The sequence below is a fragment of the Barbus barbus genome (genome assembly GCF_936440315.1).
Source record: "Barbus barbus genome assembly, chromosome: 3".
NCBI lineage: Eukaryota > Metazoa > Chordata > Actinopteri > Cypriniformes > Cyprinidae > Barbus > Barbus barbus.
The window spans coordinates 44,916,882-44,944,299 of NC_136731.1; the positions used below are offsets into that span (position 1 = coordinate 44,916,882).

Here is a 27,418-nt window from a genome sequence, read left to right on the forward strand (position 1 = left end):
CCATCTATATACGTGTCCCATTCTTACAAATGACTGTATATCAATATTTACAGGTAGAAACACCACCACCAGTTGAAAATGACAGATCTACCTATAAATTAATAGATGGACTTCCTGAAACTGAAAATATATTGAATGAAATAAGGAGAAGAAAATCTTATGTCATGTCCTTCAACCATCTGACCAGGAATGCTAACTGGGTGTATGAGATACTGAACAAGAAAACTTTAGCTGAGAATCCTGTGTCAGACTCATTTGGAGCTCCCTATCAAAGAGGTCATCTTGCTGCGGCGGCCAATCACAGATGGTGTCAGGAAGCCTTTGATGATGTTAATATGATCGAAAACATAGTACCACAGCATAAGCTATTAAACACAGGCCCGTGGTCTGAACTGGAGAATAGCTGTCGAAAAACAGCCAAAGCTCAACATATCCGCAATGTCCATGTGTACTCTGGACCACTTTACCGAAGAGTAATGAATCCTCGGGTGATACATGGGAAATTGGTGCCAAGTCACTTCTTCAAGGTGATAATTGAGGAGGATATAAATGGGACAGTAAATCAGCCGCAATGCTATCAGACACCCAATGGGAATCTCACTGGTCCTGTTGAGGATCGTGCTGTGAATATTCTAACAACAAATGTTACTAGGATAACAATTGACCAGATTCAGAATGACTCTATGCTGGAATTCATCAGACCCAATGCGGGACAGAATGCAGTGGCCAAACAAATCACAGCGAGTTTGCATGGAGCAGATCGAAGCAGACAGCAACATACTGCTGAAATACAAACCTCAATAAGCCTGTAAGTATAGACAAACACACTGTACGATAATGCATACGTTTACAAAACTAAACTTTGTATTATTATTATTATTAATATTATTATATGACTTTATCTGAATAGCACAGAAAGAAACCAACAAGTTTCCAGCAGATACAGAATCTTCAATATTGTTTAAAAGTCTTCTCGTTCACCATTCCTGGCTGGAGGAATGATCTTCCCACCCCTATCCGGAACGCCGGATCCCTGGCAATCTTCAAGCAACAACTGAACACTCATCTCTTTCGGCAGTACTTGACTTCATCCTAAACTCAAAAAAAAAAACTCACTCTTTCCCTCTATCCTTCTCTCCTTCCCTTACTAGCTTGTACTTATTTGAACAATGACTGAGACTTGTGTTACGAGCACTTCCTCTGTCTGACTGCCTCTTCAAGATTAATCGCTTTGTGTATTCCCCAATTATAAGTCGCTTATATAAAAGCGTCTGCCAAATGACTAAATGTAAATGCAAAAGTCATCTCGTGTGGAAACACTATGACATTTCTGTTTTTCTGAAATTCTACTTTAAATGTGGTTTAATATGTTTTACTTTTGAGTGTTTTGAAATGTCTATTTTGCCTCAGAGAACATTATCAGATGTCATTTGTAATTAAGTTCTTTGAGAGACTATATTTAGTATTTAAAAATAGTTCAAAAGACTTAAAAGATGTGTAATTAAGAACTTTTTTGGATTCATAGACTCGTGTTTGGATCCAACTTACATATAAAATAAAAACTATGAAATAATCCGCTTTGTTGTTCAGTGTAAGCTTACTAAAATATTGATCAGTATTTCCAGTCAGATATTTGAAGGTCATTACTGGACAGAAGAACAGAGCAATTAATCACTGTGCTGCTCCTGAACTTATGAATTTGCTTTCTAGCTGATGAGTTATGACATTATCTGTATTTCTATGGGTAAAATGACATTTTTATAGAGGCTATATGTAAACATTTTCATGTATTAATCACTTTTCATTGCCAATGAGTGAACAGCTTGTAAGGAAACATGAAAAACAATCCGATGTTGTCTATGAAAGCCTGTAGACTGATTATTATCTGAAGGACTTGAGATGGAAAATACAAGTATATTCATCTTCTGATTCTCATCTGATTCAAAATCTCTGAATATGATATAATATTTTGATTGGAGTATTCAGTTATACTCATATCTTCTAGAATACTCCTTGAAGTTTAATTTAGGTCATCCAGAACCTGCTACATTGTATTTTCCTTCATTTGACAAAACAACGGTCTGCGTGATACAGTATCTATCCTTCGTTTAATATATAAAAGGTACATCTTGTTATATTAATGATGTTAATCATCTGTAATCTTATGATAACTGATTTTTAATAAACTACACTTTTACAGAAAGACTTCATCTGTCTGGATCTCTTCTCAGAGCATCAGTACACAAACACATGAGGAAGAGCTCCTTAAAAACACAACCAATCCCTCGTGTGTTTGCGCACACTTGGTGAATAAAGCTCATTCTGATTCTGATGTCCATGAATCAGTTCAGTCACAGTTTTGTGAAGTTTCCTTCATTTTCATTAATAATCACTTACTGCTCGTGACTAGAAGCTTCAATAAGGACCAGTCTATATTTATTTCATACATTTAAAAAAATATGCAGTGTTTTATTTTACATTTTATTATTCAATTTCTGTAATATTTCTTGGATGCAACTTCTAACCCATATGGCTTTTTTTTTTTTTTTGTGTGGCCAAAATGTATTTTAAATATATGCTAAATATATGTGAAGCTCAATGAAATATATTTTTGAAATAGTAAATATATTTAGTTTCAACCTTCATATACCAAATATATATCTCTCAATGTATTTCAACGGCAAGAAAATGTATTTTCTTGGAATGAAATATAGAGGTAAAAATATATTGTTTAAATGCTTTTCAAATATATTTTTCAAAGTAAATATATTTTCTGCTAATAAAATATATTAAATATAAATATTTTTCCTAGAAATATATTTTTGCCTTTTTTTTTTTTGGATGCCAAAAATATATTGGTAGAAAATATATTTATATAAATATATTTTAAAACATATTTTAGCAAATATATTTCTTGGCCATTTTTTTTTTTTTTTTTTTGCAACATATTTAAATGATACATATTTTAAATACGTGAATATAGTTTCACAGTGAAAAAACTGTTTTATATATATATATATATATTTTTTTTTTTTCCCAGTCATTGTAAAATATATGCAACACTCTGTAAAATTAAGAATTCGGCTGTTATTTCAAGTATTATATCATTATTGAAGCATTACAGTAATTCACATTTTTATACAGATAAATACTGTATTATTCATAGAGTATTTTCCTGTTTGTTTTTTTTATTACATAAAAATTTATGTAAAAAATCCAAAAATAATGATGATAATAATTTAGGAAATCACCACCAGATGGCACCGTTACTCACTGAGTTAAAACAAAAAATGGTCAAATGACTGACATCGACTGCTTCCAAACAAAAACTGTAAAACTTAAGTAAAATATCCTAATTTAAGAACAACAATTTTATTTCAACTTTAACAAACACTGTTATTTTACAGGTGTTTTGTGAATTATAATGATCAAACACCTTCACTGACTGAATGAATGAACAAACTAATAAATAAATAAACGAATGAATGAATGAATAAAGTCAAATGACTTGCAGCAACAGAACATTAAACAGTAGGTGAAGCTGCTGATGCTGTTTGTGGAGCTGTTTATCTCTGCTCATCTGTCAGTGTTTCATGTTCTGTTGGGATTTATTAACCAGTGATGTTTATATTCATCAGTTCATGCATGTGTTAATGTGTTTTACAAAGAATTTCAGAAAGAAAAGTAACATAACAGTGATAATTAAAGTGTTTTTTTGTTGTTGTTTGCACTTCATTTAAATTAGGATATTTAACTTTCATTTTATTCTGTCATAGCCTTGACCATTTTTTGACCATTTTATTTTAAAGTGAAGATATTTAATTGTAATAATTCAAGAAATACCTGTTTTGTAAAACATTTAATGAAAATTTCTGTGACTTTTATTTTATTTATTTTTGTTTTCCTTATTAGTTTTTTGAGCTTTTTGCTATGTATTTAAATTAGTATTTTTACTTCAATTTTATGGTTTTTGTTTGGTGTCTGCCAGTCATCTAACCGTTTTCAACAAATGTGTTTTTGCATATTACTCTTCAAAATAAGTTAAGTCCTTTTCAACTATTTGATATGGTCCACAAGATTCAACTTGGTTTTCAAGCCATTTTAATGTAATTTCAGTACAGCTAACTTGATTGTACTTAAAGATTTAAGACAGCAGCCTTTCTTACAGTGTGTTGGGAAAAACTGGATCTGTAAAAATGACTAAATCTAAAATCAGACGTCTCAGAGAGGAATATTATCAGTCATTAATATCTGAATGAAATCACCTCAACAGGTAAGTTAATGTTTCCTGCCATGATGTGTTTAATATTGTAAATTATGACACACACATTCATTGATAATCTTTCAAATCTTTTGAAAGTATTTGTCTTCCAGTGTTTTCCTGAGATTGTTGTTGTTGTTTGCTTGATGTTTGTGATCGGCTGCAGTCAGATGCAGTGAAGATGGAGACGAGAACTGAAACACGTCCTAGTCAGAGAATGTTTACGCAGATTAATCATAAACTTTTAGCCTCTCTCCCCTTCTCTCCTTGTGCTTTGGAGCTTCATGTGATGTGGACAGCATCTCCTCTTGTGGATTCAGTGGGATTGGGATTCATATACATTCATGTGAAGGAGGGCTCCGCATTCCAGATAAGTAGAAAATAATTGTAGTTGCATCAGTTTCTATTCTAGTTCTGTTCTGTTTGTGTCTAAATTAATATTTCACACATACAGCGATACAGTGGCAATGGCATTTTTAAAAATCTTAGATTGCATTTGTTTTTTCAATAATCTTTTTAATCATGAAGAAAGCAGTGACTCCACTAAATCTACTATCATCATGATTTCAGAAGAATCCAGATCAAATTGAAAAAATAATATTTATTTTGCCAGGCATAAAGTTGGTGGAAAACAGAACTGGAAAACTATCATGGCATCTTCTCCTCATGTTCAAAAGTATGTGAAATATTTCAATCTTGCAGCATAGAATCTTTCAAATATGTCCAAGAGTTTTACACACCGGTCTGTTATTGTGGCGCATTTCCACGCCCCTAAAAATGATGTGACACAAAACAAAACGTGATCGGTCAGTCATGACCTCTTGGCTGGGTCTTGGCCAATGAAAGCGGTTCCCAGACCTTCAGCCGTCAGTCTGAAGATCTAGCTACGCAAGACAGCACCTGTTTTTGTGGTTGAAAGTTTTTAAGGTCACCTGCTGTTTTCTTTGTTTATGCACATTATGTCTCATTTTCTCAGGAACTGAATCTTGAACGTTTACCTGCACTTGTCAGACAAACATTACATTGTGACTGACTCCACCTGCAGACCTCTTCCTGCTTTCATGTCGGTACAAAGAAACACCTAAACATGAAGAAATCTCGAATCGCAGGTAATTTCCTTATAAAAACTCTCTTTATATGTGTTGTATGAAATATAAATGTGAAATGTAACACTGCTAATGAATGTGATTAATAACTTTATGAGGTACTTTAACATGAGTTTCAGTTGCATTTTAGCCACAGCAATGTATCAGAAATAAATCTGAGTAAACATTTGTTCGCTGATGAGAAGCAGAAATATTTGCTGTTGTGAAGCATGTGTAGTTTATTTCAGTTATGTTGGTACACATTTAGCATCTACAATAAGATGTTGGAGCACAAACAATTAAGAATTACTGCATAAGTTATAAGTGTTGTTTAACATTTTAAAACAACTTTTACATTGTTTTTGGTGCAGATATGTCATATGGGCCATATCTACAGAATTGTTCCAAAGAATTGAAAAAAATTCAAAAATATTTGTATGTATGCAAAGTGTATAATATCCAAAGCACCCAAAATGTCCAAACATGATTCATAGATCAGGGGTTCTTTCAACAGCCAGAACAAAGATGACACAGAACCAGTTCTTTTCAGCTGAAAGAGCTCCCATACTTTAAAAAGATTCCTGTAAAACTCCGGCATACTGGATGTGTTGACTTTTTTGGGATGCAACAAGAACAAAGACTTATCCAAGCATAGTCCTTCAGCAGTCTTTAAAGTCATACTGGCCTCCAGCTTAAGTTCTCTGGGCCAGTAAGGAATCGCTGTATAAACCCGTAAGCAAAAAGCGAAAAGTCCTTGCCCTCCTTCTTCCTTTGGTAAATACAATACATTATGGGGTACCCAACACATTTTTCCACCCAAAAAATGTATTAAAATGGATTGGATTTTCCCAAGTAAATATGCAGGTGGGTCGATACAAGCCAGTCGATGCCATAAAGAAGAGACCACCAAATTATTATTAATGAGGGTACGTCTGTAACAGAACTGTTTGTTTAGTTTCCTTTTTGTCCTTATTTGGTTCTTCCTGTTTTAGTTTCTGACCTAGTTCTGTTAATTAGTTTTATGCATCACCTGTGTTTGATTCAATTATCTTGTTTTCTCGTTTGTTCCAGCCCCTTTATAAGTCCTCAGTTCTGCCTTTGTGTTTGTCTGATCTTGAGTTGAATTATGTTGGTAAATGGTAATGTTGTGCTTTCGCTAAATAAAGTTACTCCTTGGTTTCTACTCCTGATCGCGCGCTAATCTGCTTAACCACATACCGTAACAGGTACGTCCTCTATGTCATAAATTCTTTACAATCCATTGCCATTTCATTAATCAACCTTTTAGTTGTTCAATTATTCCCTCCCAATATTTTTTGAACAATCATTTTGTCACTTGACTTTGAAATGAACTGTCAGTGATACAGTATACAAAATACAAAAACTGCTATGCACACTTTAGTTTTTGACAATTCATTATAAGGGATACAATATAGCACTTAATGATAACAGTTAATGATCAGACAAATTGTTAAAACGATCATTATAATTAAAAAAAAAAATCAACATTTCTGTTCACAAATCTTTTGTGCAGGCTCGCTTCCATCTGTCCATGTCACATAGAATCATATGTGACCTACTGAGGAAATTAAGATGACAAAATAAAAGAAAACATTGAGGATTAATCATAAAACACAAACGGTAAACATTTAAAATACATATTTTATGTTATTTACTGTAAAATCTATGCTTACCAAGCAGCGTCTTCTTTCAAGATCCGTAGGTTAATGCAGGCTGCAGAGTATGCGCATGCACATTGCATTGCGCAATGCCTTGGTGATTTTAAAAATAAAGATTAAAAAAAAAAAAAAAAAAAGTAAATATTGTGACGAGCGTCCCGAGGACTCATCAGCGTTGCCCTGGAGACGGGGGAGGAACACCTGCACTCGCTCATCACGGCAGGATCGGCCACACCTGAGGCTCATTCGCCCGCGGCCAGAGAAGCCGTGAGAGGCTGAGAGAGAGTGAGAGACATCTCCTGGAATGCTGAGAACTAATGTGCGATCCTCTTCTCCTTTGCAGACCCCAGCGAGTGACCGATCCTGCCCGCCACACGCACCGCACCGACACACCGCCCTAGGAAGGAACTGCACCACGAAGAGCACCACTGCACCTCAGCCACCTGTCTTTCACCCAACACCGCACTCTATTAATAAATCCACCCTCCGGGCTATTTATTTTGAGCTCTCCTTGTTGCGTGATCCTTCCACCCTGCCACAATATTTAAAGAATCCTACAAATATGATGATGATGATGATGATGATGATGCATTTATATAGCGCATTTATTGTGTATTGCCGTACATCCAAAGCGCTTTACAATCGTGAGGGGGTCTCTCCTCTAAGATTTGTAATGTAAGTTTAAAAACTCAACATTTCTGTTAAATAAAAATAAAAAAACTTTGGAACATTCTATGGAACATTCGAGATTTTGATGAGGATGAATACTTCGTGGATATGGAGGAAAAGGACGTTTGTTTGGTGGAGTGACGCCTAACGTTAAAGGTGGGTGGCCGGTCTATGAGGCCTCCATCATCAAGATAGGTGCCTTTTTTAAATTATGTCCAATATAATATTCCTTTATTCTCGTTAATTATACCTTATAATGTTAGTGCTTGTAGACTTGAAGAGATTAATCAAATATGTGTTAGTTATTAACACCAGTATGTGAGGTAATTTACACTTTTCTTATTATTCTACCTCCTCAGAAGGGGGGGGGGGGGGACTTTACAAATAAAACGTAAGGAAATTGAAGAACAGCTACCCAAGCCAGACATTCTTAAGATAAAAAGTAAACCTATGAAACTCCTTGAGGCCGCAGAGGTGAGAGGCCAACCAGAAGCTAAGGAAAAGGTGAGTGTTTTGCCAGACATACATATATATATATATATATATATATATACACACAGTCAAACCAAAAATTATTAGACGTCAGATATCATTTTTGATTTTTTATTTATTTATTTTTTACTAGTGGGTGCAGGACACTATAGTTCATTAATGTAAGTGAGGATAGCAAAATAAAGTAAACTGTGACATATCATTCCCAAAAATTCTTCATACAGTGGACTACCAGTAAAGCTGATAAAAAAAAAGATTGGTACCAAAAATTAGATTTGACACTTTGACCTGACCATGTTTTGTTATCTGACATTATGAATTTGTTCTGTTCTGACACAGTTTAACTCTTGAGTTCTTGTCATATTCCTAGCTTCTTAGTGATTTGAATATGATTGCTGGTAGATAAAGAATAGTTCACCTATAATTGATATTTCCCATTAATTTCTCACCTCTGTTGCATCAAGTTTGTATGCCTTTTTTTTTCTTGACCATAACAAGACATTTTTGTTGGAGATATGGTGACTATATGCATATAGATATACAGTCCTAGTGCTTGACACGTGCACAGAGCACTAGATGGAACTAGGACTTAATTAATCATGATCATGAAGTTGATTGCTGATGTCAGTATATAGCAGAGGTTTGTTTTGGTCTGTTCTGACCCAAAATCAAAACCATGGCAGCCATATATGGTAACTGAAGACTTTCTGTAAAAATAAATGTGGACTAACTAGTGTCATTACCATTCATAATCTTTCTTTTCATAATTTTGTGAATTCAGACATGCTACTCTGTTGACAAACTGCTTTCCACTTGTATGCATAAATAGGAGTAGGGATGCACCAATACCACACAGCATTTGAACAGTGCTGTATCCAGACAAAGAAACACCAACAGAGAGCAGAATGGCGTTATTAGAGATTACATGAACACGTATGTTAATAATGTTAAATCATGCCTGTATAGATGATGTGCATCAGCTGATAAGCAAAGCACACTGAGTGGAATACATTTTAACAGGTATAATTAAGTGAAAAAATAACTGAAGGGAATCCAGCTAACATGATTCATATTTTTTTTTTCATTATTATTAATTATTTGTTTCTGTTGCCAGTATTTTTTTTTTTATTACAAATGCTAAGAAAATATAGGTATCAGTATCAGCAAGTACAAAAAAATCAGAAAGATCATAAAGAGGTTGTAAAATATATGTGGTGAACCTCCCAGCTTTAAAATATAACAGATTGTTGTCTGTTACAGTGGCAGTGAGGAAGAGGTTTCCCAATCTGTCCAGAGGGGCTTTGGGGATTGCAGTGAATTCTAAGCTGGGGGAACTGAGACTGCTTGAAAAGAAAAAAACATGTTAATAAATATATAATTTTAAGCATGTTTCTTAATTTAATTAGACTTAAGTTGTGCCATTTTAGCCTAGACATCCTTTAAAGAAATAAGAAAATGTGTATTAGTAAAACGAAAGGCAACATTATTTTATTTTGATCCCCGAAACTGTAAATTGCTTCAACATAACTTCACTTCCAGGTTTCCTCAGTACTGTGATGGGAGGTGACGTACAGGATAGGGGGCGTGGTTTCCGGCGTAACGGTTTCATGTGGGCGTGGCTATATTGGTATGGGCGTGGCTTATGATGTCACACTTGGATGTGGGCAGGGTTGGATGTCCACCGCAGGATGCAGCGAGCCCTACTTGGGACAAACACACACGAAATGCCCCGTTTTGCCACAGCCAAAGCACTTCATTACATCAGTACTTACAAAAACAGTGTAATCAAAGTCATCAACTCTCAATTTCAGATTTAGGTTAAGCTCAGTTCTATTATCTTTCAGGATCGTTATATCTCCTGAAAGATACTACATGTTTAATCAAGTCTGACTTACTTCAGAGAGCGATTTTTTTTTTTTTTTTTTTTTTTTTTTTTTTTTCATCTTACCAAAACGTGACAGTTCTTTGTTTAACATTTAGTCTGTAATGAACGGTGGAACATTAGACAACGTGACTTTCTTCGCAGGGGTACAAAGGGGAAGCACTGGGGTAAACAAACTGCCAATTACCACTCCTTTTTCCACAACTTCGTTTGCTGTCTCAACTGAATTCAAAAACAAAACATAGCGTTATTCATTCTAGATGCCGCTAAAATACATTCATGGCCAACGACATCCCCAGCGGCCAGAATGCACTCCTCTACATTCACCGCAGACACCACTTTCACTCCGTGGCGTCGTGTGAGAGACTCCAAACTAGTGCTAATGTTTTGGGCTGCCATGCTTTCCAGTGATACACTGGTTGGCGACACCCTGCATGAAACACATGCTACGCCACTGGTTAGGTGTCAGAAAGAGCTTTATTGCCAGTATGTTTGCAAACACAAGGAATTTGGGTAACATTTTCCGATAAGGTTTATTAGTTAACATTAGTTAACTACTTTAGTTAACATGAACTAAGAATGAACAATCCTTCTGCAGCATTTATTAATCTTAGTTCATGTTCATTTCAACATTTACTGATGCATTATTAAAATCACAGGTTGTGTTTGTTAACATTAGTTAATACACTGTGAATAAACATGAACTAACAGTGAACAACTGTATTTTCATTAACTAGCATTAACAAAGATTAATAAATAGTATAATACTTGTATCATTCATTGTTTGTTGATGATAGTTAATACACTGTAAAAAATGCAACCACAACATTCAGTTTTGAGTCTCAAATACATACATCGGCTGAACAAAGTATCTTTACTGAGAAAAACTAATATACTATTATTGAGAACTCAAAAGTCTTACTGCATCAAGCTGCCTTATTTTTTTCTTCCTTATTCTATCATTAACTAATGAAACCTTACAGTGAAGTGTTACCGGAGTTTGTTTTAGTGTCACAAGTGAATGCGAATGATCTTCAGATACTGCTTTAATTTCTCATCAAACACAACTTTAAGCAAATAGTGTTAAAAATCCTCTAATCCTATCAATCCTAATTTTAACTAATAGGCCAAACAGTCAAATTAAAGCACACTTCAGCTAAAATACCTTGGACGACCCATGCAACAAATTCTATAACTGTACCTCAAAGCCTCGAAAAGCTCCTAAAGGAGACCCAAAGTCTGATAAAGTTTCTTGTGGTTCATGATCTACTCGCCAGAATGAGTCACCTTGGAGTCGTGCATCTTCGGAAGTCACGTATGCAATGATAAGAAATGCCAACCACATGACACCATGACGCCATTTTTAGCTGCTCCCGCCTTTGCTTTGTTCTGATCTTTACACTAAATGCAGTATTAAACTAATTAATGCATAATGAATTCTAATCTCTGCTGTGTTAAACTAATGCATCGGTCATTACATCTGCAAGGTTTAGTTGGAAACCCATCCTGTGCTTGTTTCTGTGTGCTTCAGACTGACCCCAGAACTAAGACACAGAGGTGTGTTAAAGGCTGTAGTAACAGGCTGACACTGTGTTAGGACGTCCAAGCTTCTTCCTACAGGTACGAACTACATGCTACTCTTAAATATGTAGCTACGCCTGATTAACAGCTTTAGAAACAATTATAAGAGAAGGAAAGGATGTTGAAATGTTTGAGTTCCTCTTTTGTCTAGATGCACCGCACTGGTGCACGATGATAAAATCTGTTTGTGAATGTAAATCTGGATTCTGCGTAGCCTTCTTTCATTAGAACAGTGACACGGATTCACAAGAATGAAAGCATCAGGGATTTTTTTTAGATGCTGCATGATAATAACTAATGTGTGTGGGTGAGGAAGGGAAACCACATGGCTGTTTCCTCTTTAATGTGAAGTGTTTTATATTAAGAGTGGTTAAAAGTTTATTAATGTTTTGTGTAGTGTTTGTTTTGTGCTTTATTTTGGACTTGTGATCCATGCGGTGTAAAGATGGTGGAAGGACTCAATGATTTTACTTTTGCCACATATTTCTGCTGGAGTCATGTAACTCTATAAAAAGTGTTTTCTCAGACTCACAGTTTGATCATATCTGACGAGAGAGATCTTGATACTGATCAGAGGATAAGCGCTTGTTTACTGAATGAATGGAGTATTTCACCACGTGTTTGTGTTTGTGTACTTTATTTCCGCATGCAAGGATTAAGTACTGTTCAGCTTATAAATGAGGGATTCATGGTTAAAAATGAAACACGAAAAAGTTTGCATGAGGTTCTTCTTGCCTTTGCATGATCATTCACCTAAAAAATTAAACATTTTTATAATTTCCTCATCACGTTCTTGTCTTCTGTGGAACACAAAAACGGCCATCTTTGTATGTATTTGCTGGTCTTTTGAATCGGTGGATCAAGTGCCATAATGCATATCAATAATAATTTCTTGGAGATTTTTGCATCATGCATCAACACATTTTTCAATCATTTGAATGTGATGTGCATTTAAAAAAGCAGTTGTGCAATAACTGACAGGTTATTTGACAGTAATCCCTCTCTCTGTCAGTGCTGGATGATGGAGAGCAGAGTGAATGTGACGTGTTCAGAGATTCAGATCACAGACGGGTTTGAGTTCAGAGTTCCTGCTGATAGATTCAGTCACTTCCAGCAGTCTGACTGTGAACCGCTCTGGTACTCACAGGTGAGAGTGTTTCTGTCCTCAAACCACACCGTTACACACACACACACACACACACACACACAGAGCGAGAGAGAGTGTTTCTGTCCTCAAACCACACCGTTATTCACAATCAAACTCATAACAACGCTTTATTTGTTCAGGATGATCGTCTGATAGCAGACCCATCAGATCCTCAGAAACTGATTGATCCAGTTATTTCTGTCTCATCTGATCGTCTCGTCACGTCTCACTGTGTGGATGAACTTCGTCATGAGATCCACTGCCATACTTCAGGAGTAAATGATGTCTCTCTCTACATCACGTTTATCTGTTTTCATATTTAATCCTTCATGAACACTATTAATGCTGCTCTAATGAATCTTTCCTTCATCACAGCTCAGACTGAACACCATCTTCAGAGGTGAGAGAAACACTTTAATAAACTCTGTGTTGAACTGAATCTTCTGTGAATCTTCAAGTGAATCAAGATGATTGTGAATGTGTTTTTCAGCCAGGAATCAAACTGCAGCGACTCCAAACCCAGGTGAGTTTCAGCTGATAAACATCTAATCATCTGCAGATCTGATTCACACTCAATACACTTTCAGTCCTTTCTCTCATATTGACTCATATTTATGATCTTCATGTGTTTTTAAATATGTTCTGAATAAAGTGACTCCAGATCTCCAGCACTCAGGTAAACCTCTGTGCTTCTGTGTTTCAATATTTATAATTAGTTTATGTCTTCAGTCATTCAGCTGAATTTATTGTCTCTCACATGTACAGATCAGTGGTGGTGGATTTATGCTCTTGTTGTCATTGTTCTCCTGGTTTTGATTTGTTTCTTGCTGCGGAAAAGGATCTTCAGGTGAGTCGAGGCTGATCTCTCCGAACATGATTCTTGAGTCATTATATATTATTCACAAGAGCTCATGTCATCATGAATCACAATTTCATTCATTTTATCATCTTCAACTGATTATTTAATTAATTTGATCTCAAATATCTCTGAATAAACAGGCAACATGCAATAACAAGTGTCCGTCTGTTTTCAGGTGTTTTCAGAGGAAAGCCCAGTTCATCCGTCAGCAGGAGGATGATCCAAAAAACATGTGAGTGAATCAAACTGATAATTGAACTGATTTACTGAATCACATGATCATTTAAGAGCTGAATCAGATGGATGATGTTGTAAGCTGTTGTGTAAATGTGTGTTTCTCACAGGGATCTGGTGACGGTCAGATCTGATCATCCAGGAATCGGTTCAGTGAATCAGTTCAGCGAATCAGTTCAGTGAATCAGTTCAGTGAATCAGTTCAGCGAATCAGTTCAGTGAATCAGTTCTGTGTCCAGAGGATGATCACCATCTGGTGGTTTGAATCAACATCACGGGTCATTTTAAAGGGGTCCTATTATGCTCTTTTACAAAGTCTTGTTTTTGTTTTTAGGATGTACAAGAACATGCTCTCATGCTTGGTGGTTCAAAAATCACATTATGTTTCACATAATTTACATTATTACAATACCAATCTCCCCAGCCTGACACAATGTTAATTAATTAATGTTATTGTTGTTATTTTTTTGGCTAAATCACGTTTTAGATGGGATGTCAACAACAGCTTAAAAATAACTGCATTGACTATGTACAGATAAGTGCAACTGTAAAATGCATTATGTTTATTGTTCTTTAATTCTAACATTATAACATGAATTGCAGTGAAACTGTTATTTATACCATAGTCCCACAGACTGTTGGAGCGGAGAGAGCGAGGTTTCCCCGATAACACTGTACACAAATCAGAGCTCCGCTCACAAACGCTGCTTTATCAGACATTATATGCAAGATTAAATTACATCCAAAATTTTCTGAAGACAGTAGGTTTCCATCAGAAATACAGTGATATAAAAAGACCAGCACTGGGTTTTGATTTTGAAACGTGCAGAGCTCAACCAAGAGTTCTCCCCACCCCACAATCATTCAAATTTCTGTAGGCGGGATTTATTTTTTGTGATATCACAAATACAGGAAAACAACTTTGTAGAGCCGTTCGTTGTAGTTCTTGAAAATCGATTAAAAAAAATTAATTATCTCCCTTTGGAGTGGACTTTGAAATTTGTAACTTTGTAGATCTTTTGCCCAAACATACACACTACACACTGACTAACATTCAAAAAGTGAAAAAGCATAATAGGACCCCTTTAATATCTGTTCAAACGGAACAAGCGATGTCTTGTTTTCTTTGAAGCAGAAGTCTATTTCCAGACCCTTCACCATCTCTGTTCCTCTCTGTCGACCTCCAGACGATCTGCTGAGACTCTCATGACCTTCAGGAGGCAGCTCGAGACTCTTTCTGCATGCGCTTCACTGACCCCCAGTCTTAAATCAAGAAGACTTTATTTAAAAATGATCTTCGGCTCTGTACGGGTTTAACAGTACAGGTATTTTTTCCCAAACATTTTCAATTAGGCATGCATGTATATCACACAAATGCTTTACAAACCTTAATCACAATCGGCTTTATCATCTTGATCTCTGTCTCAAGCGTTCAAGTTCTGTCAGTTTAATGAGATTCAAACAGTGTTTTTGCTGCTCTTTAGTGAAGCGATGTTCTCTTCCTCTTTACTACTAGTTACAGCAGCAAATAAACACGAACGAACATCAGAAGAATCAGAACAACTCTCTAAAATCACTCCTGAATCCATCAGTGATTCAACTGCAGAAAGACTTCAATAAAACAGAGATCAATAATATCAACAATTCAACCTCCATGATGCATCTTAATGGAAATGTGTCATATTTTATTAATTTGGGAGAATATTTATTATAATTGTACTAAATGCTAATTTTACTTTATTCATTACTGAACGTAATAGCTATTTAATGCTTTGTTTTATTTATTTTCCCCACTACAAACCGTGACTTAAAAAAAAAAAGTGGTATGCCATTTTTGTGTACCTTTACTTAGCATTTCACCTCCACTTTATGTGTATGAATATTACTGGGTCTGTGAACTGCTGCAGATTTGCTTCTGGAGCTGATTAAACATCTCCGGATAGTAGAACAGATTCTACGACGGCGTTTTAGTGCCACCTTAAAAAATAAAAAAAATCTAAGATTACGAGATTAAAGTCGTAATATTTCGAGAATAAAGTCGAAACTACGAGAATAAAGTCGAAATGTTACGAGAATAAAGTCGAAACTACCAGAATAAAGTCGAAATGTTACGAGAATAAAGTCGTAATATTTCGAGAATAAAGTCGAAACTACGAGAATAAAGTCGAAATGTTACGAGAATAAAGTCGAAACACTATGAGAATAAAGTCGTCTTTTTTTTTCTTTTTCTTTTTTTTTTTCGTGAATGTTGTAGTTTGTTATGTTTAAGCACGTCATCTGAGCCAGTTAGTTCTTAGTTCTACGGAAGGCCTTGCAAACACCAGCGGTCATTTAAAAGGTAAGCTTAATTAAAAACTCTATAGTACACATTTGTTAATGCGTTTGATGGAATTGAATAGATAGGCTATACAATAACGTTGCAGTTAAAACCGAGAGTATTGCATTTTTAATGCTAGCAATCGAGTTTTTTTTAACTATCTTAACTGACCATATACAGTAAATATCATAACCAGTGGAAAACACTGGCAGTGAAATTTAGTACTCAAGTTAGCGGAGCTGAATTTGTGAACGTTTGTGCGAGCTCTGTTCACGAAACATGGATTTTTTTTCTATCCTCTGATAATGCGTCAAAGCGCAGAACTGTTAACATATGTGCGTGTCATATGTTACAACAGTTGTTTGATTTAGTGTCCTCTGTCTCTTAATGTAATCCCAGACTTGCTCAATGAAGCTGACATCAGATCTCTGTGTGGACCTGTTATCGGACAGCTGTTTCATACAAAATGTCCCTGGAATATTACACCTAATGAATATTTGGACATATTAAACATGTTAAAGCTAAAGTTTTTTTTAAGGATCCATCCCCCCCTTTAGCAAAGTCTAACATTCCAAACACTTTGCACAGTACTGTACTGTATATCATTTTCAGGATTTGTTGAAGGTTTAAAAAAATAAAAGGGTAAATACATGCAGAAGGCATAACGATTAATTTTGTCCAAAGATGCATTATCACTGTTTCTTCCCACTAGTCTTATAAATTATATTAAAGTTATCCAATTTAAATTTAACACTCCTGTGCACTACTTTGCAGCCCCAAGAATGGAGGAAAATAGTGATATTTTCAATTTCCTAAGAGATCGAGGCATCCCTGAGGAAGAAATTACAGCAATGAAGCAGCAAAAGGTATGGTGTTTTGGTTAATTTGATTAAGTTATTAGGCACATTGAATATGGTTCAACTAACTAATAAAATATGGTTCAACTAAAATAAAATATGAACACATAACAAATAATAAGAATACAATTTTTTTTCAATTTTCTTTTATCCTTCTGTTAAAAGACACAGAAATCTTTTCATAGTACCTGAACTAACTGTGGAACTACCCACTTTTTGGCATGTTCGCACCGCAGGAACTAGGAACGGTTTTAGTTCCATGAACTCCGTTTGGAGGAACTAAATTAGCTTCTACTTCAGAGTAGGGTCTAAAACAGTTCTAGGAACTATTTGTCACTTCCTAGTACCCACTGTCGGTGCAAATGCAACCCTTTAAATGGTACTGTGAAATAGTTTGCGCAAAATCGTCCGAGTACTTTAGTACTGTACTTTTAGTTCTGGAACTAAAGCAGTGCGAAAGTCCCTCCTGTCATGTAAACAATAACAGTACTTCTAAACTTCTAATTAAACTTCTCTGCCCTGTCACAACCTAATATCCCTTTAAACATGCACCTACTGCAGGGATGGGCAGCATCAGTCCTGGAGGGCACTGTCCTGCAGAGTTTACCTCCATCATACCTAATTAAGGGGCAGTCACACTACACTTTTCATTCCATTAACTTACATTTCATAATGCAAATCCGAGAGAGTGGAAACCATAAGTTTGGTGAACTCTAACCTGCAAATTCATATGAAACCGTGTGACCAGTAGAAGATTGATACATCACAGCATGACCTTGTAGCCAAATTTAAAGAACATAAGTCTAAACTGTAGCACTGCAGGAAAGTGGTGCAGATTGTTTTTACATTTTGGATTTCAGTTTTTAAAAAGACACTGCAGTGCATGACGTCATATCACAACGGTCATATCACAACCATTACAGCGTACAAAGAAATTTTGCATGCTGTTCTTAATAATTCTTAATAAATTTCGCAAGTCTAGCACACTTAACATTTTCAAGCAATCCTGATGATTTTTCAGATGTGTTTGATTAGGGATGGAGCTAAACAATGCATAACATTGGCCCTGCAGGACCGGATTTGTTCTGACAGTTGTATCAAATCTGAGTGACCAGATTTTACATTTGGTTCTTCTTTTTAATAACATGTCCTTTTAGCTGTTATGAAACAGTATGATTGATTTTCTTGTTCCAAAAGTTAACGTGCATGTCCCTCTTCTTTCACAGATTGACAGAGAAGTCATCCTGCTTATGGAAGATGCAGACCTGGCCAAGTACCTTCCCTCATATGGAGACAGGATTGCCCTGATACATTTTTGCAGGCGTCAGACCCCATCTGCAAAGCGAAAGCTGGGTCTTTTTGACAAATTGAGAGAAAAAATGAAGATTAGAAAGGCGGCAAATGAGGATGAAGAGGAGCCACAAACATCAAACAAAAAAGCAAACTGCAAAGCAAAATCATGCAAACGAAATATTGAAATTGGGTGGCTTCATGATGAAAATGGTGTAATAAAACAGGTTCGAGCAAGGCAAGGTGGGGGGACCAGAAAACTACAGATAAATGCTGAGGCAAGATATGATGATATACTAAAAGAAGGAAAGGCATTATTCTTTCAGAATGGAAACTCCACCAAAGGCGAAGAGTCTGATTTTGAATTTGAAGTTTGGGATTTCAAGCAAAATCCACTCCCCAAGGATGTCTCAGTTGGAATGATTTACAACACTGTCAAACTCCCCATTTTGCGTTTCTATGTAGCAACTCATTCAAAAATGAGCTTGACTGAGGAGTCTAGTGATGAATCTGACCAGGCTAGTGACATCTCCAATTCAGATTCAACAAAAGTTAATGACTGTTCTCAGAATGAAAATGAGCAACTAGAGATATATGAGCCTCAGGATACCCTTCCTGATGTTTTTTTTATTTCTGATGAAGACGTTGGCCTACATTCCTCACAAGACCATCTTGCTGGCATGGTGCTCAATGTCAGCAGTGACCCAGAGATCACATTTGGTCCGCAACAGCCTATTGAGGATGATTCTCTCAGTGACACAGTGGTCCATGACCCTTGTAACTCACCACAAAATGTTCCTAATGATTTACCGAACAGGAATTTGACCATACACTACTCACATAGCTTCAACGACATGATTGAGGCATTTTCTGACCACGAAATTGTCGCCCAGTCCTTGAGAGTAAGACGTATACTTCCCAACAACTCAGAGGAAGCAGGTAGTGGGCCAGGCGTCCTTCGTGATGTGTACAGTAACTTCTGGTCTGATTTCTATGAACATTGCACTGTTGGAACATCTGTAAAAGTGCCCTTCCTCAGGCATGACTTCAGCAGTGACAAGTGGAAAGCTGTGGGGCGAGTCCTTCTTAAAGGGTTTAAAGACTGCAAATACATGCCCATCAAGCTTGCTCCACCATTGCTTGAGGAGATGCTCTTTGGGGCTGTATATACAGACCTAAAGGCAGCTTTCATGAAGTTTGTCAGCTGCCAGGAGCGAGATGTTCTCAATCAAGCACTCAACGACTTTTCCTCTGTCGACATGGATGAGCTTCTGGACATCATGAACACTTATGAGTGCAGGAGGAGGGTCACTGCTTCCTCTCTACCAGGAATAATTGATGAAATTGCTCACAAGGAACTCATTCAGAAACCAATGTTCGTTATTGACTGCTGGAGGGAGGTCACAAAAGGCCTGATCTCTCTCAGCTGTGAAGAAATTCAACAGCTATACAAAGACTTGAAGCCTACACAAAAAAAGGTGACTGGGCTGTTGAAGTTCCCACCAGAAATGTCAGAAAATCAAACAGAGGTTGCCAATCACTTGAAAAGGTACATCAGGGAAACTGACGAAGACAAACTCGGCAGATTTTTGAGATTCTGTACCGGTTCCGATTTGGTGGTTACAGAGGCTATTCATGTAGAGTTCACCTTCCAGACAGATTTCACTAGAAGGCCAATTGGACATACCTGTGGAATGGTCCTAGAACTCTCCGACTCCTATGATAATTTCCCACAATTCCGTGCTGAATTTAACTGTGTTCTGGAAAGCAACATCTGGGTCATGGACATTGTGTAGCTGGACATTTTTCTAAACACACACATCACACACAGACACAGACACACACACACACACACACACACACATATACCTTCAATGTCTGTAAATGTAGAATTCTGAAGAAATAGCAGGTTCATACTTAAAAAACATAACAACGTTAAATGTATTACACTGAAGCTCTGCATATGATAACTGGAAATACACTGTATGTGTTGTGTTTACATCTTAGGTTTACATATTGATTAAAAAGACTATACCCATTGAATTTGTGAAAAAAAAAAACTGTATCAAATTTAAGGTCAAGCATAGGAACATTACAGATCCTGAGGTTTTGCACATTCTCTGTGTGCATACATTTTGTTGTTTGCATTATGGTTAAATACTGATTTATATCTATACTCACTGAATGTAAGAAAACCAGGTTTATACTTGAAAATGTATCTTGAAACGGTATACTTGAAAAGTTATTTGATATCAAGAACTGCTGGAGGTTTTGCATATATTCTCTGGTTAAATGTTTAAATACATTTTTATGTTGTGTTTACGTTATGGTTAAATACTGATTTATATTGCTATACTCATGGAATGTAGAATTCTGAAGAAAACCAGGTTTATACTTGAAATGGTATACTTGAAAAGTTATTTGAGATCAAGCTTAGGAGTGTCACAGCATGTAATGCAAAAACAACTGTTGGAGGGTTTACATATTCTCTGTGAAAATACATTGTTTAGTTTCCATGTTTTGTTTACATATTGATTCATATGCTCATATTAAATGTTATAAAAATGTTCAAGTATAGTTGAGGTAAATACCACTTCAAAAGGCACATCAGAGAGTTCTTAGCAAGTTATTGAAATGCTTTATGCAGTCACTGTGAGGGTTATGCTTGTTGCTCATAGATATTTTCATGATGTTTTAAAAATGTATTAAATATTTTGCATGTATTACGTTGATTATGGTTAGTTATTGGTGTACTGTAATTTCTTGTTTGTATAAGAATACACCACAACTGTTCATTAAAAATATTTATTACACTTAGCTTAAAATAATAAAATATATTAGCATAACACTGTAATACACATACTATTGTAATAGGTCTCTAATGTAATATAGATCTGAGTTCAAATTTAATTATGCTTTCATTAAAATACAAACATGTAAAGTTTTTCTTTCTAGATATTCTCTAGTATCTCATTTCTTAACAGAGTGTACAGTTCAGCTGCATGGTATGGGTCCACAGGAACAATTAATCCTTTTTCTTCCATAAGAAGAACACAGAGCTCAAATACAGTCTTGTCACAGGGGTACTGCCCCTTTGGGGTGCACTCCTCTTTGCAAGCAGCCACTTCTTGAGGAAGAACAGATTTAAGTTTGTCTTCTGTTGCACCATGAATTTCTGGCAAAGAGAACATCAGAACTGGGCGAACTGCGGGCAATCCCTGGCCTGGTCGTGGTCTTATTTGGTGGGTGTTCCAAGTTCTCACAACTTCATCTATCTCATTCTGCATGGCAAATAAAGACATTCATTATTAAAACTGGATGTAGACTGAGCTGCAGAATCACCATCATACATATACATATAACCCCCCCAAAAAATTCATGAATATTGTTCATGAATTTTGACACTAAAAATGTCATTAAGATTCACCATTTTATCTATAACTATTTACTGCACAACTTATATGCACAAAATACATCCTTGCATAAACAACACTTTGAACTTCACATAATAGTTAAATCCAGTTGTTTATCTAGTATTTGAACTTCAGTTCAAAGTGGATATTACTGTATGATTAGCCTTTAGACGTAATCGTAATAAATACCTAATAAATTGTTACATACCTGGACAAGGTTCAAGAAGCAGAACTGTATAAGATTTTTGTCCAAGAAATCACCAGAGAAATGCCCATCGTCTTTGAGGGTCTGAAAGATGTCCATCCAAAGTTGTCCACTTTGTTTACGCAGTATGCCCCACCATGCCTCTATGCGTTGATTTGCCGTGCTGCATCCATACATAAAACTTTTCTCTCCTGCGTAACTGTCCGTGTGGTTTCTGCGCAGGAAAACCTGCATGTCTTTGACGTGTCCATTTTCTGTTCCTGGGTCGGCGCGCAGTCGCTCGGGACAACCCCCAATGCGGGTTACAGTGGAAATGTAGTAGTCTGCAATTACTTTGGGGTCACTGTTTGTATTGTACGCTTCCATCCACAACACAAACCGACTGAAGCCGTCAATGCAACCATTAATTGCAATGCCGTACGGCTTCAGCTTATCATATGAATCCATATGCCACAACGCATTGGGACCTCGGCTGAAGTACTGGCGACGTCGGAGACGTCGAGCGCGCCGATGTTCAACTCCTTCAGGGTCGATTTCTTTGATCACCATCCTCATAGTCTCTTGAGAAAGAACATATCCTCTTCGAATAGCACGCAGATGTAACCATCGATATCCTTGGAGTCGACCACTGGTCGCGATTTCAGACTGCACAAAAGAGGCAATTTCCTCAAAGTCTGTCTGATTTTTTCTTCTGAATAAATTAAGTTTCCTACATACCCGCTGCAGTGTCCTTTTACTAATTATAACTCCGTGCTGATGCGCCAAAAGACAAAGAACTTCCTTATTGCTAAATCCTAATCTAAAGTAGGATTTAACCAAATCCTCCACATCCATTGTTTCTAGCAATTCTGTGATTTTTCTCAAAATATTACGAGTTTATTCTCATAATTTCGACTTTATTCTCGTAGTTTCGACTTTATTCTCGAAATATTACGACTTTATTCTCGTAACATTTCGACTTTATTCTCGTAGTGTTTCGATTTTATTCTCGTAGTTTCGACTTTATTCTCGTAACATTTCGACTTTATTCTCGTAACATTTCGACTTTATTCTCGTAACATTTCGACTTTATTCTCGTAACATTTCGACTTTATTCTCGTAGTTTCGACTTTATTCTCGTAGTGTTTCGACTTTATTCTCGTAGTTTCGACTTTATTCTCGAAATATTACGACTTTAATCTCGTAATCTTAGATTTTTTTTATTTTTTAAGGTGGCACTAAAACGCCGTCGTAAGATTCAGTGTTGATGTAAATAGTAAATCAGAATGTAAATAGTTTAATCAGTGTGGTGTTGTGTTGATGTTCACCGGAAGTAGGCGCCAGACCTGCGCTCTGATGATGTTTGATCTTCCGCTTCCGGGCGGCGCGAGCTAGAACAGAGAACGAAACAACAACAAAACCAGCAAAACTCGACAAAAACACCGTTAGAGTGGATCTGACTCCAGCATCATGTCTGGAAACCCTTTTCCAGGTGTGTACAGATCACTATATCACTCTGTAGTAACGCTGTTCGTGTTTCTGTGTGTCAGCTTGCTGTTGTTTACGTCTAAACCGCTAAACTTTGTTAGCAGTCTGTTTATGAGCTTGAGAACATGCGCTTATGATTATTAACAACAACATTCTGTCACAAAATCATCCTGCAGCTGTCTAACTAACGCTAGTCTACTCTTATAACCGATAAAGCGTTACATAACTCACCAAACATCAGCTAAACGCTACATACTGCTGTGTTGATGAGATCTGCGGTCTGCTATCTTCTGTTTTATCAGCTATTAGACAGAAAACAACACATACAAATAATTTAAAGGCAAATTTTAAAATACATCATAAATGACTAATAACTGCATAATTACCGAACTGAAATTAGATGCTCTAAATTCCCTTTTTTGCATTTTTTCTCATATTGTACAAAGATTACACACAAACCACTTGAAATGACCCAAACTTCATAAAAATCTATTATATATCTATAATAGAAAACACTGTTCAGTGGTCGCTCCACATGATATTTTCAAATTCAGTCAAAATTTACAAGCACAGAATCAGCCACTTAAACAAAACAAGCTGGCTTCCCATTAAAGGTCACTATGAAATTTATGATAAAAATAAATGCTTGTAGAAATAACTTAATATTCATTGTTTTTTTGTTTTTTTTTATTTGAGGTCATACCCCATGATACCCAAATGTGGTCACTACATACCAGCCATTAAAAAGGTTATTTTTTTCCAAATTTGAAAGAGTTACAAACCTGCCTGATGCTTCTATGGGTCCGTGGCAAATTGTTATGTGATGCAAAGTCTTATCTTTGAATGGATTTCAACATAAAAGTACCAAAATGGTAGTTTCTTGATGGTCGCACCACGTGATATTTCATAAAATGGAGAATGTCAGACAAAGTTTTTTTGAGTATTATGATGGAAATATAAATACAAATGCTTTGCAATTTTATACAGGATTATAAAACACGTTGGAAAACATGCCAAATAGTGCAGAAAATTAATCTGAATAAATTTAGGGTAATTTCAAAGAAGGTTTCCAAAACAAACGTTATGGTCGGACGGTTGCACCACATGATGTTTTGACTCTTTGAATAACAGAAAAATCACAAATAACTAATGTTTTTTGAAAAATTGAAGTTGGTACATATGTGGGAGAGGTACTTCTTATATATGGCATCATTTTATGCATTTAAACCAATTTTTAACTGAAAAAAGTTCAATCGGACAGAAAATTTAGGCGTCACGTCATTGACCCATATATTAGTATACATTTCTGTAAAAACATATATTATTATATTATTTCTGACATATATTATTAATAATGTTTTTCAAATTTTAAGCACCCTGTTCTTCCAGCTTATTATTTTTATTTATTTTTATTTGTTAGTTAGTACGTAAGTAAGTAGGATCCAGAGAGGTATGTTTTATTTTTTGGCATGTTGTCAGTCTGATTCTGTTTATTAGTAACATATAAATATAATAAAATACAATCATTTTTTATTTACACTTATTTATAAATTATAACATTTTATTTAGCATTTTATTTTTTTTTTTTGTTTTAATCCTTATTCTCTGTTCAGAGACTTTTTTTGTGTGTGTTGTATTGTGTATTTCAAAATTCTATTTCCTTTAAAGTGCAACACTTCAATAAACGTAACTTTTTTTTTTTTTACTTTCAACGAAGTGTTTTAAATTTTATTTATTTTTTTAATTGTTTGTAAGATCCCATTATATTCTTTGGCATGTTGAAATAAAGATAATGATGAAGTGAGCTCTGGTTCTGATTCTAGATCTGTCGAGCGGAGAGGAGGCGTTCGGATTGGACGAGGAGGAAGAGCACGACAGATCGGAGCTGAGGCTCGTTCTGATTGGCCGCACAGGCTCAGGCAAGAGTGCCACAGGAAACACTATCCTAGGACAACGTCACTTCCTGTCCGCACTGAGGGCGGGTTCGGTGACCTGCGTGTGCGAATGCGGCCGAACAGACGAAGAGTCCAGCGGTATGATGAAGAGCGTCCTCGTCGTGGACATGCCAGGATTCGGAGACACTCGTTTTGATGCGAATCACGTTCACGCAGAGATCGCGAAATGCGTTGCACTCACAGCTCCCGGTCCGCACGCCTTCTTGCTGGTGATCCCGCTCGGACGATACACAGCGGACGAAGATCAGGCCGTCGCGCAAATGCTGCGCATGTTCGGCGAGGAGGCTCTCCGCCACACGGTGGTGCTGTTCACGCACGGAGACGAGCTGGACGACGGCGGGATCGAGAGTTTCCTCGAATCGGCTCCGGAGCGACTGAAGATCCTTCTACGCGTCTGCAGCGGACGCTACTGCGTCTTCAACAACCGAGTGCCGGAGAACCGTGCGCAGGTGAGCGCGCTGCTAACGATGGTGGATAGCCTGGGCGGAGCTTATTACACCAACAGCGTGTTCCTGCACGCCGATCACGCAATACGTGACGAGCAGCGGCGGCGTGGTCGCAGCAGACGCCAGGCCCTGAGATCCGCGCTCAGCCGCGTCCGAAGCGAAGTCGCACTCTCCGGGAAAGTTCTGGAGCGCGTGAAAGTGCTAGTCGCGGCGGGAGCCACCGGGATGGCGGTAGGAGCTGTTTTGGGAGCCGCAGCTCCTCTAGCGGCCGCAGCGGGAGCCTCCATGATGGGCGGCGGATCGGTGGCGGGAAGCACAATAATAGCGGTGGCGACCGGAAAGAGCGCAATGGCCCTGGGAGCAGCGACTGGCGGCGTCGTGGGAGGATCGGTTGGAGCGCTAGCGGGCGCAGAAGCCGCTGGACCAAGAGAAGCCGCGCTGGAAGCAGTGCAGCAGGTGGGAGTGGTCGGTGCTGCAGTGGTGGGCGTGGCTGCAGGAGTGGGTGGAGCTGTTGGGGCGGGGGCAGGGTTGGGGGCGGTGCTACAGGGAGGAGCAATAACTGCTGGCGAAACGGTTGCATCAAATGCGGTGGTTGCCGCGGGTAACACCGGCGTAGGAACAACTGTGCGCATCCTGAGCGCCGTCAGCGAGATCGGAAGAGCGGCGGCGGGAATCGCGCTGGCCGGAGGACTGGTGATCCGAGTGGTGAAGGAGAAAGTTCGGTCCGCTTCAGAAAACAGCTTCACTGAACGCAGCTCCTACGAGATCCACTGGAACAAGTGAGCGATGCGGAGCGCGGTGCTAACGTTTACGATTGCGCTGTAAGAGTTTAAGCGTACACCGACTTCAAATCCTGCAATGATTATTGCCTCCTACGTCAGCACTTATCGTCACTGCACTGACTGACTAATGCTTTTCATTCAGATTTATACAACATAAGGTGTATTTGATATGTTTGGAATTTTTTACTAGTTTTTAATAGAAACCCGCGCAGTCGCATTCAGATACAAAGTTCGTTTATAGTTAAACATGCTGTTTATTGAACAAACATGTATTGCTCTTAAAACTGACCTGCTCAGTATTGCTGTGTTTAAATGGATCCTGACGTGTGTGTGATTGAGTTGGGACTGGTTTCTGGAGATCAGTACACGTGAGATTCACTGAACACTGTGTGTTTGTTTTCTGAAGCTGTTGAACAAAAATAAACACATGAATTATCTCTGACTTGTTTTGATTTATGACACAGCACTTCAGTCTCAAACATCTGCTAGTATGTTTAATGTGACATTATAACGAGATTTATGTTTGTTATTTAGCTACAGAGGAAACAAAGTACATTTTTCATTATTATTACTACAGAATATTACAGTTATACTTATATGTATAAGTTAATTACATTTATATTAAATACAATACATATAAAGTAATAAATGTAATACAAATTATTAATTTTACTGTCAGAAACCCAAGCATCAAAACTCAAGAATCGTCTGCTTTTTTCCTCATTAACAGTGTTTATTAAGCCAATCATGTTTGTTTTTACACACTTTGATTTAGAAAAATGTTCATGTATTTTCAA

General features: G+C 37.0%; 4 protein-coding genes across 4 annotated transcripts; 3 read left to right on the forward strand and 1 right to left on the reverse strand.

Moving 5' to 3' along the window:
• Window positions 1-8,144: 8,144 nt before the first annotated feature.
• LOC306859092 (uncharacterized protein) lies at window positions 8,145-14,863 on the forward strand (the record flags this gene model as incomplete). The annotated part of the gene is made up of 7 exons (XM_079399919.1): window positions 8,145-8,198; window positions 12,662-12,796; window positions 12,937-13,071; window positions 13,172-13,196; window positions 13,287-13,319; window positions 13,534-13,643; window positions 13,831-14,863. The coding sequence occupies 7 exons, from the start codon at window positions 8,145-8,147 to the stop codon at window positions 13,873-13,875; spliced, it is 537 nt and encodes a 178-aa protein (XP_079256045.1). The 3' UTR covers window positions 13,876-14,863.
• Window positions 14,864-16,952: 2,089 nt separating this feature from the next.
• On the forward strand, window positions 16,953-20,149 carry LOC306859097 (uncharacterized protein; the record flags this gene model as incomplete). The annotated part of the gene is made up of 2 exons (XM_079399932.1): window positions 16,953-17,072; window positions 18,290-20,149. Exons 1-2 carry the CDS (start codon window positions 16,989-16,991, stop codon window positions 20,147-20,149), a joined length of 1,944 nt encoding a protein of 647 aa, XP_079256058.1. The 5' UTR covers window positions 16,953-16,988.
• Window positions 20,150-21,146: 997 nt separating this feature from the next.
• Window positions 21,147-23,256, reverse strand: LOC306852715 (uncharacterized protein). Its single transcript, XM_079389782.1, has 2 exons — window positions 21,975-23,256; window positions 21,147-21,634 (listed from the first exon to the last, which is right to left on the reverse strand). Exons 1-2 carry the CDS (start codon window positions 22,803-22,805, stop codon window positions 21,305-21,307), a joined length of 1,161 nt encoding a protein of 386 aa, XP_079245908.1. The 5' UTR covers window positions 22,806-23,256; the 3' UTR covers window positions 21,147-21,304.
• LOC306852661 (GTPase IMAP family member 4-like) lies at window positions 22,431-27,056 on the forward strand. The gene is made up of 2 exons (XM_079389668.1): window positions 22,431-23,442; window positions 25,262-27,056. The coding sequence occupies exons 1-2, from the start codon at window positions 23,421-23,423 to the stop codon at window positions 26,620-26,622; spliced, it is 1,383 nt and encodes a 460-aa protein (XP_079245794.1). The 5' UTR covers window positions 22,431-23,420; the 3' UTR covers window positions 26,623-27,056.
• Window positions 27,057-27,418: the final 362 nt, after the last annotated feature.

Bases quoted from the DNA above. Each gene is read 5' to 3' on its own strand.
- LOC306852715 (XM_079389782.1), bottom strand. From the start codon at position 22,805: ATGGATGTGGAGGATTTGGTTAAATCCTACTTTAGATTAGGATTTAGC. The intron at 21,635-21,974 runs GTATGTAACAAT...TTTGCCATGCAG, and splicing joins GCTTCTTGAACCTTGTCCAG to AATGAGATAGATGAAGTTGT.
- LOC306852661 (XM_079389668.1), top strand. From the start codon at position 23,421: ATGTCTGGAAACCCTTTTCCAG. The intron at 23,443-25,261 runs GTGTGTACAGAT...TTCTGATTCTAG, and splicing joins GTCTGGAAACCCTTTTCCAG to ATCTGTCGAGCGGAGAGGAG.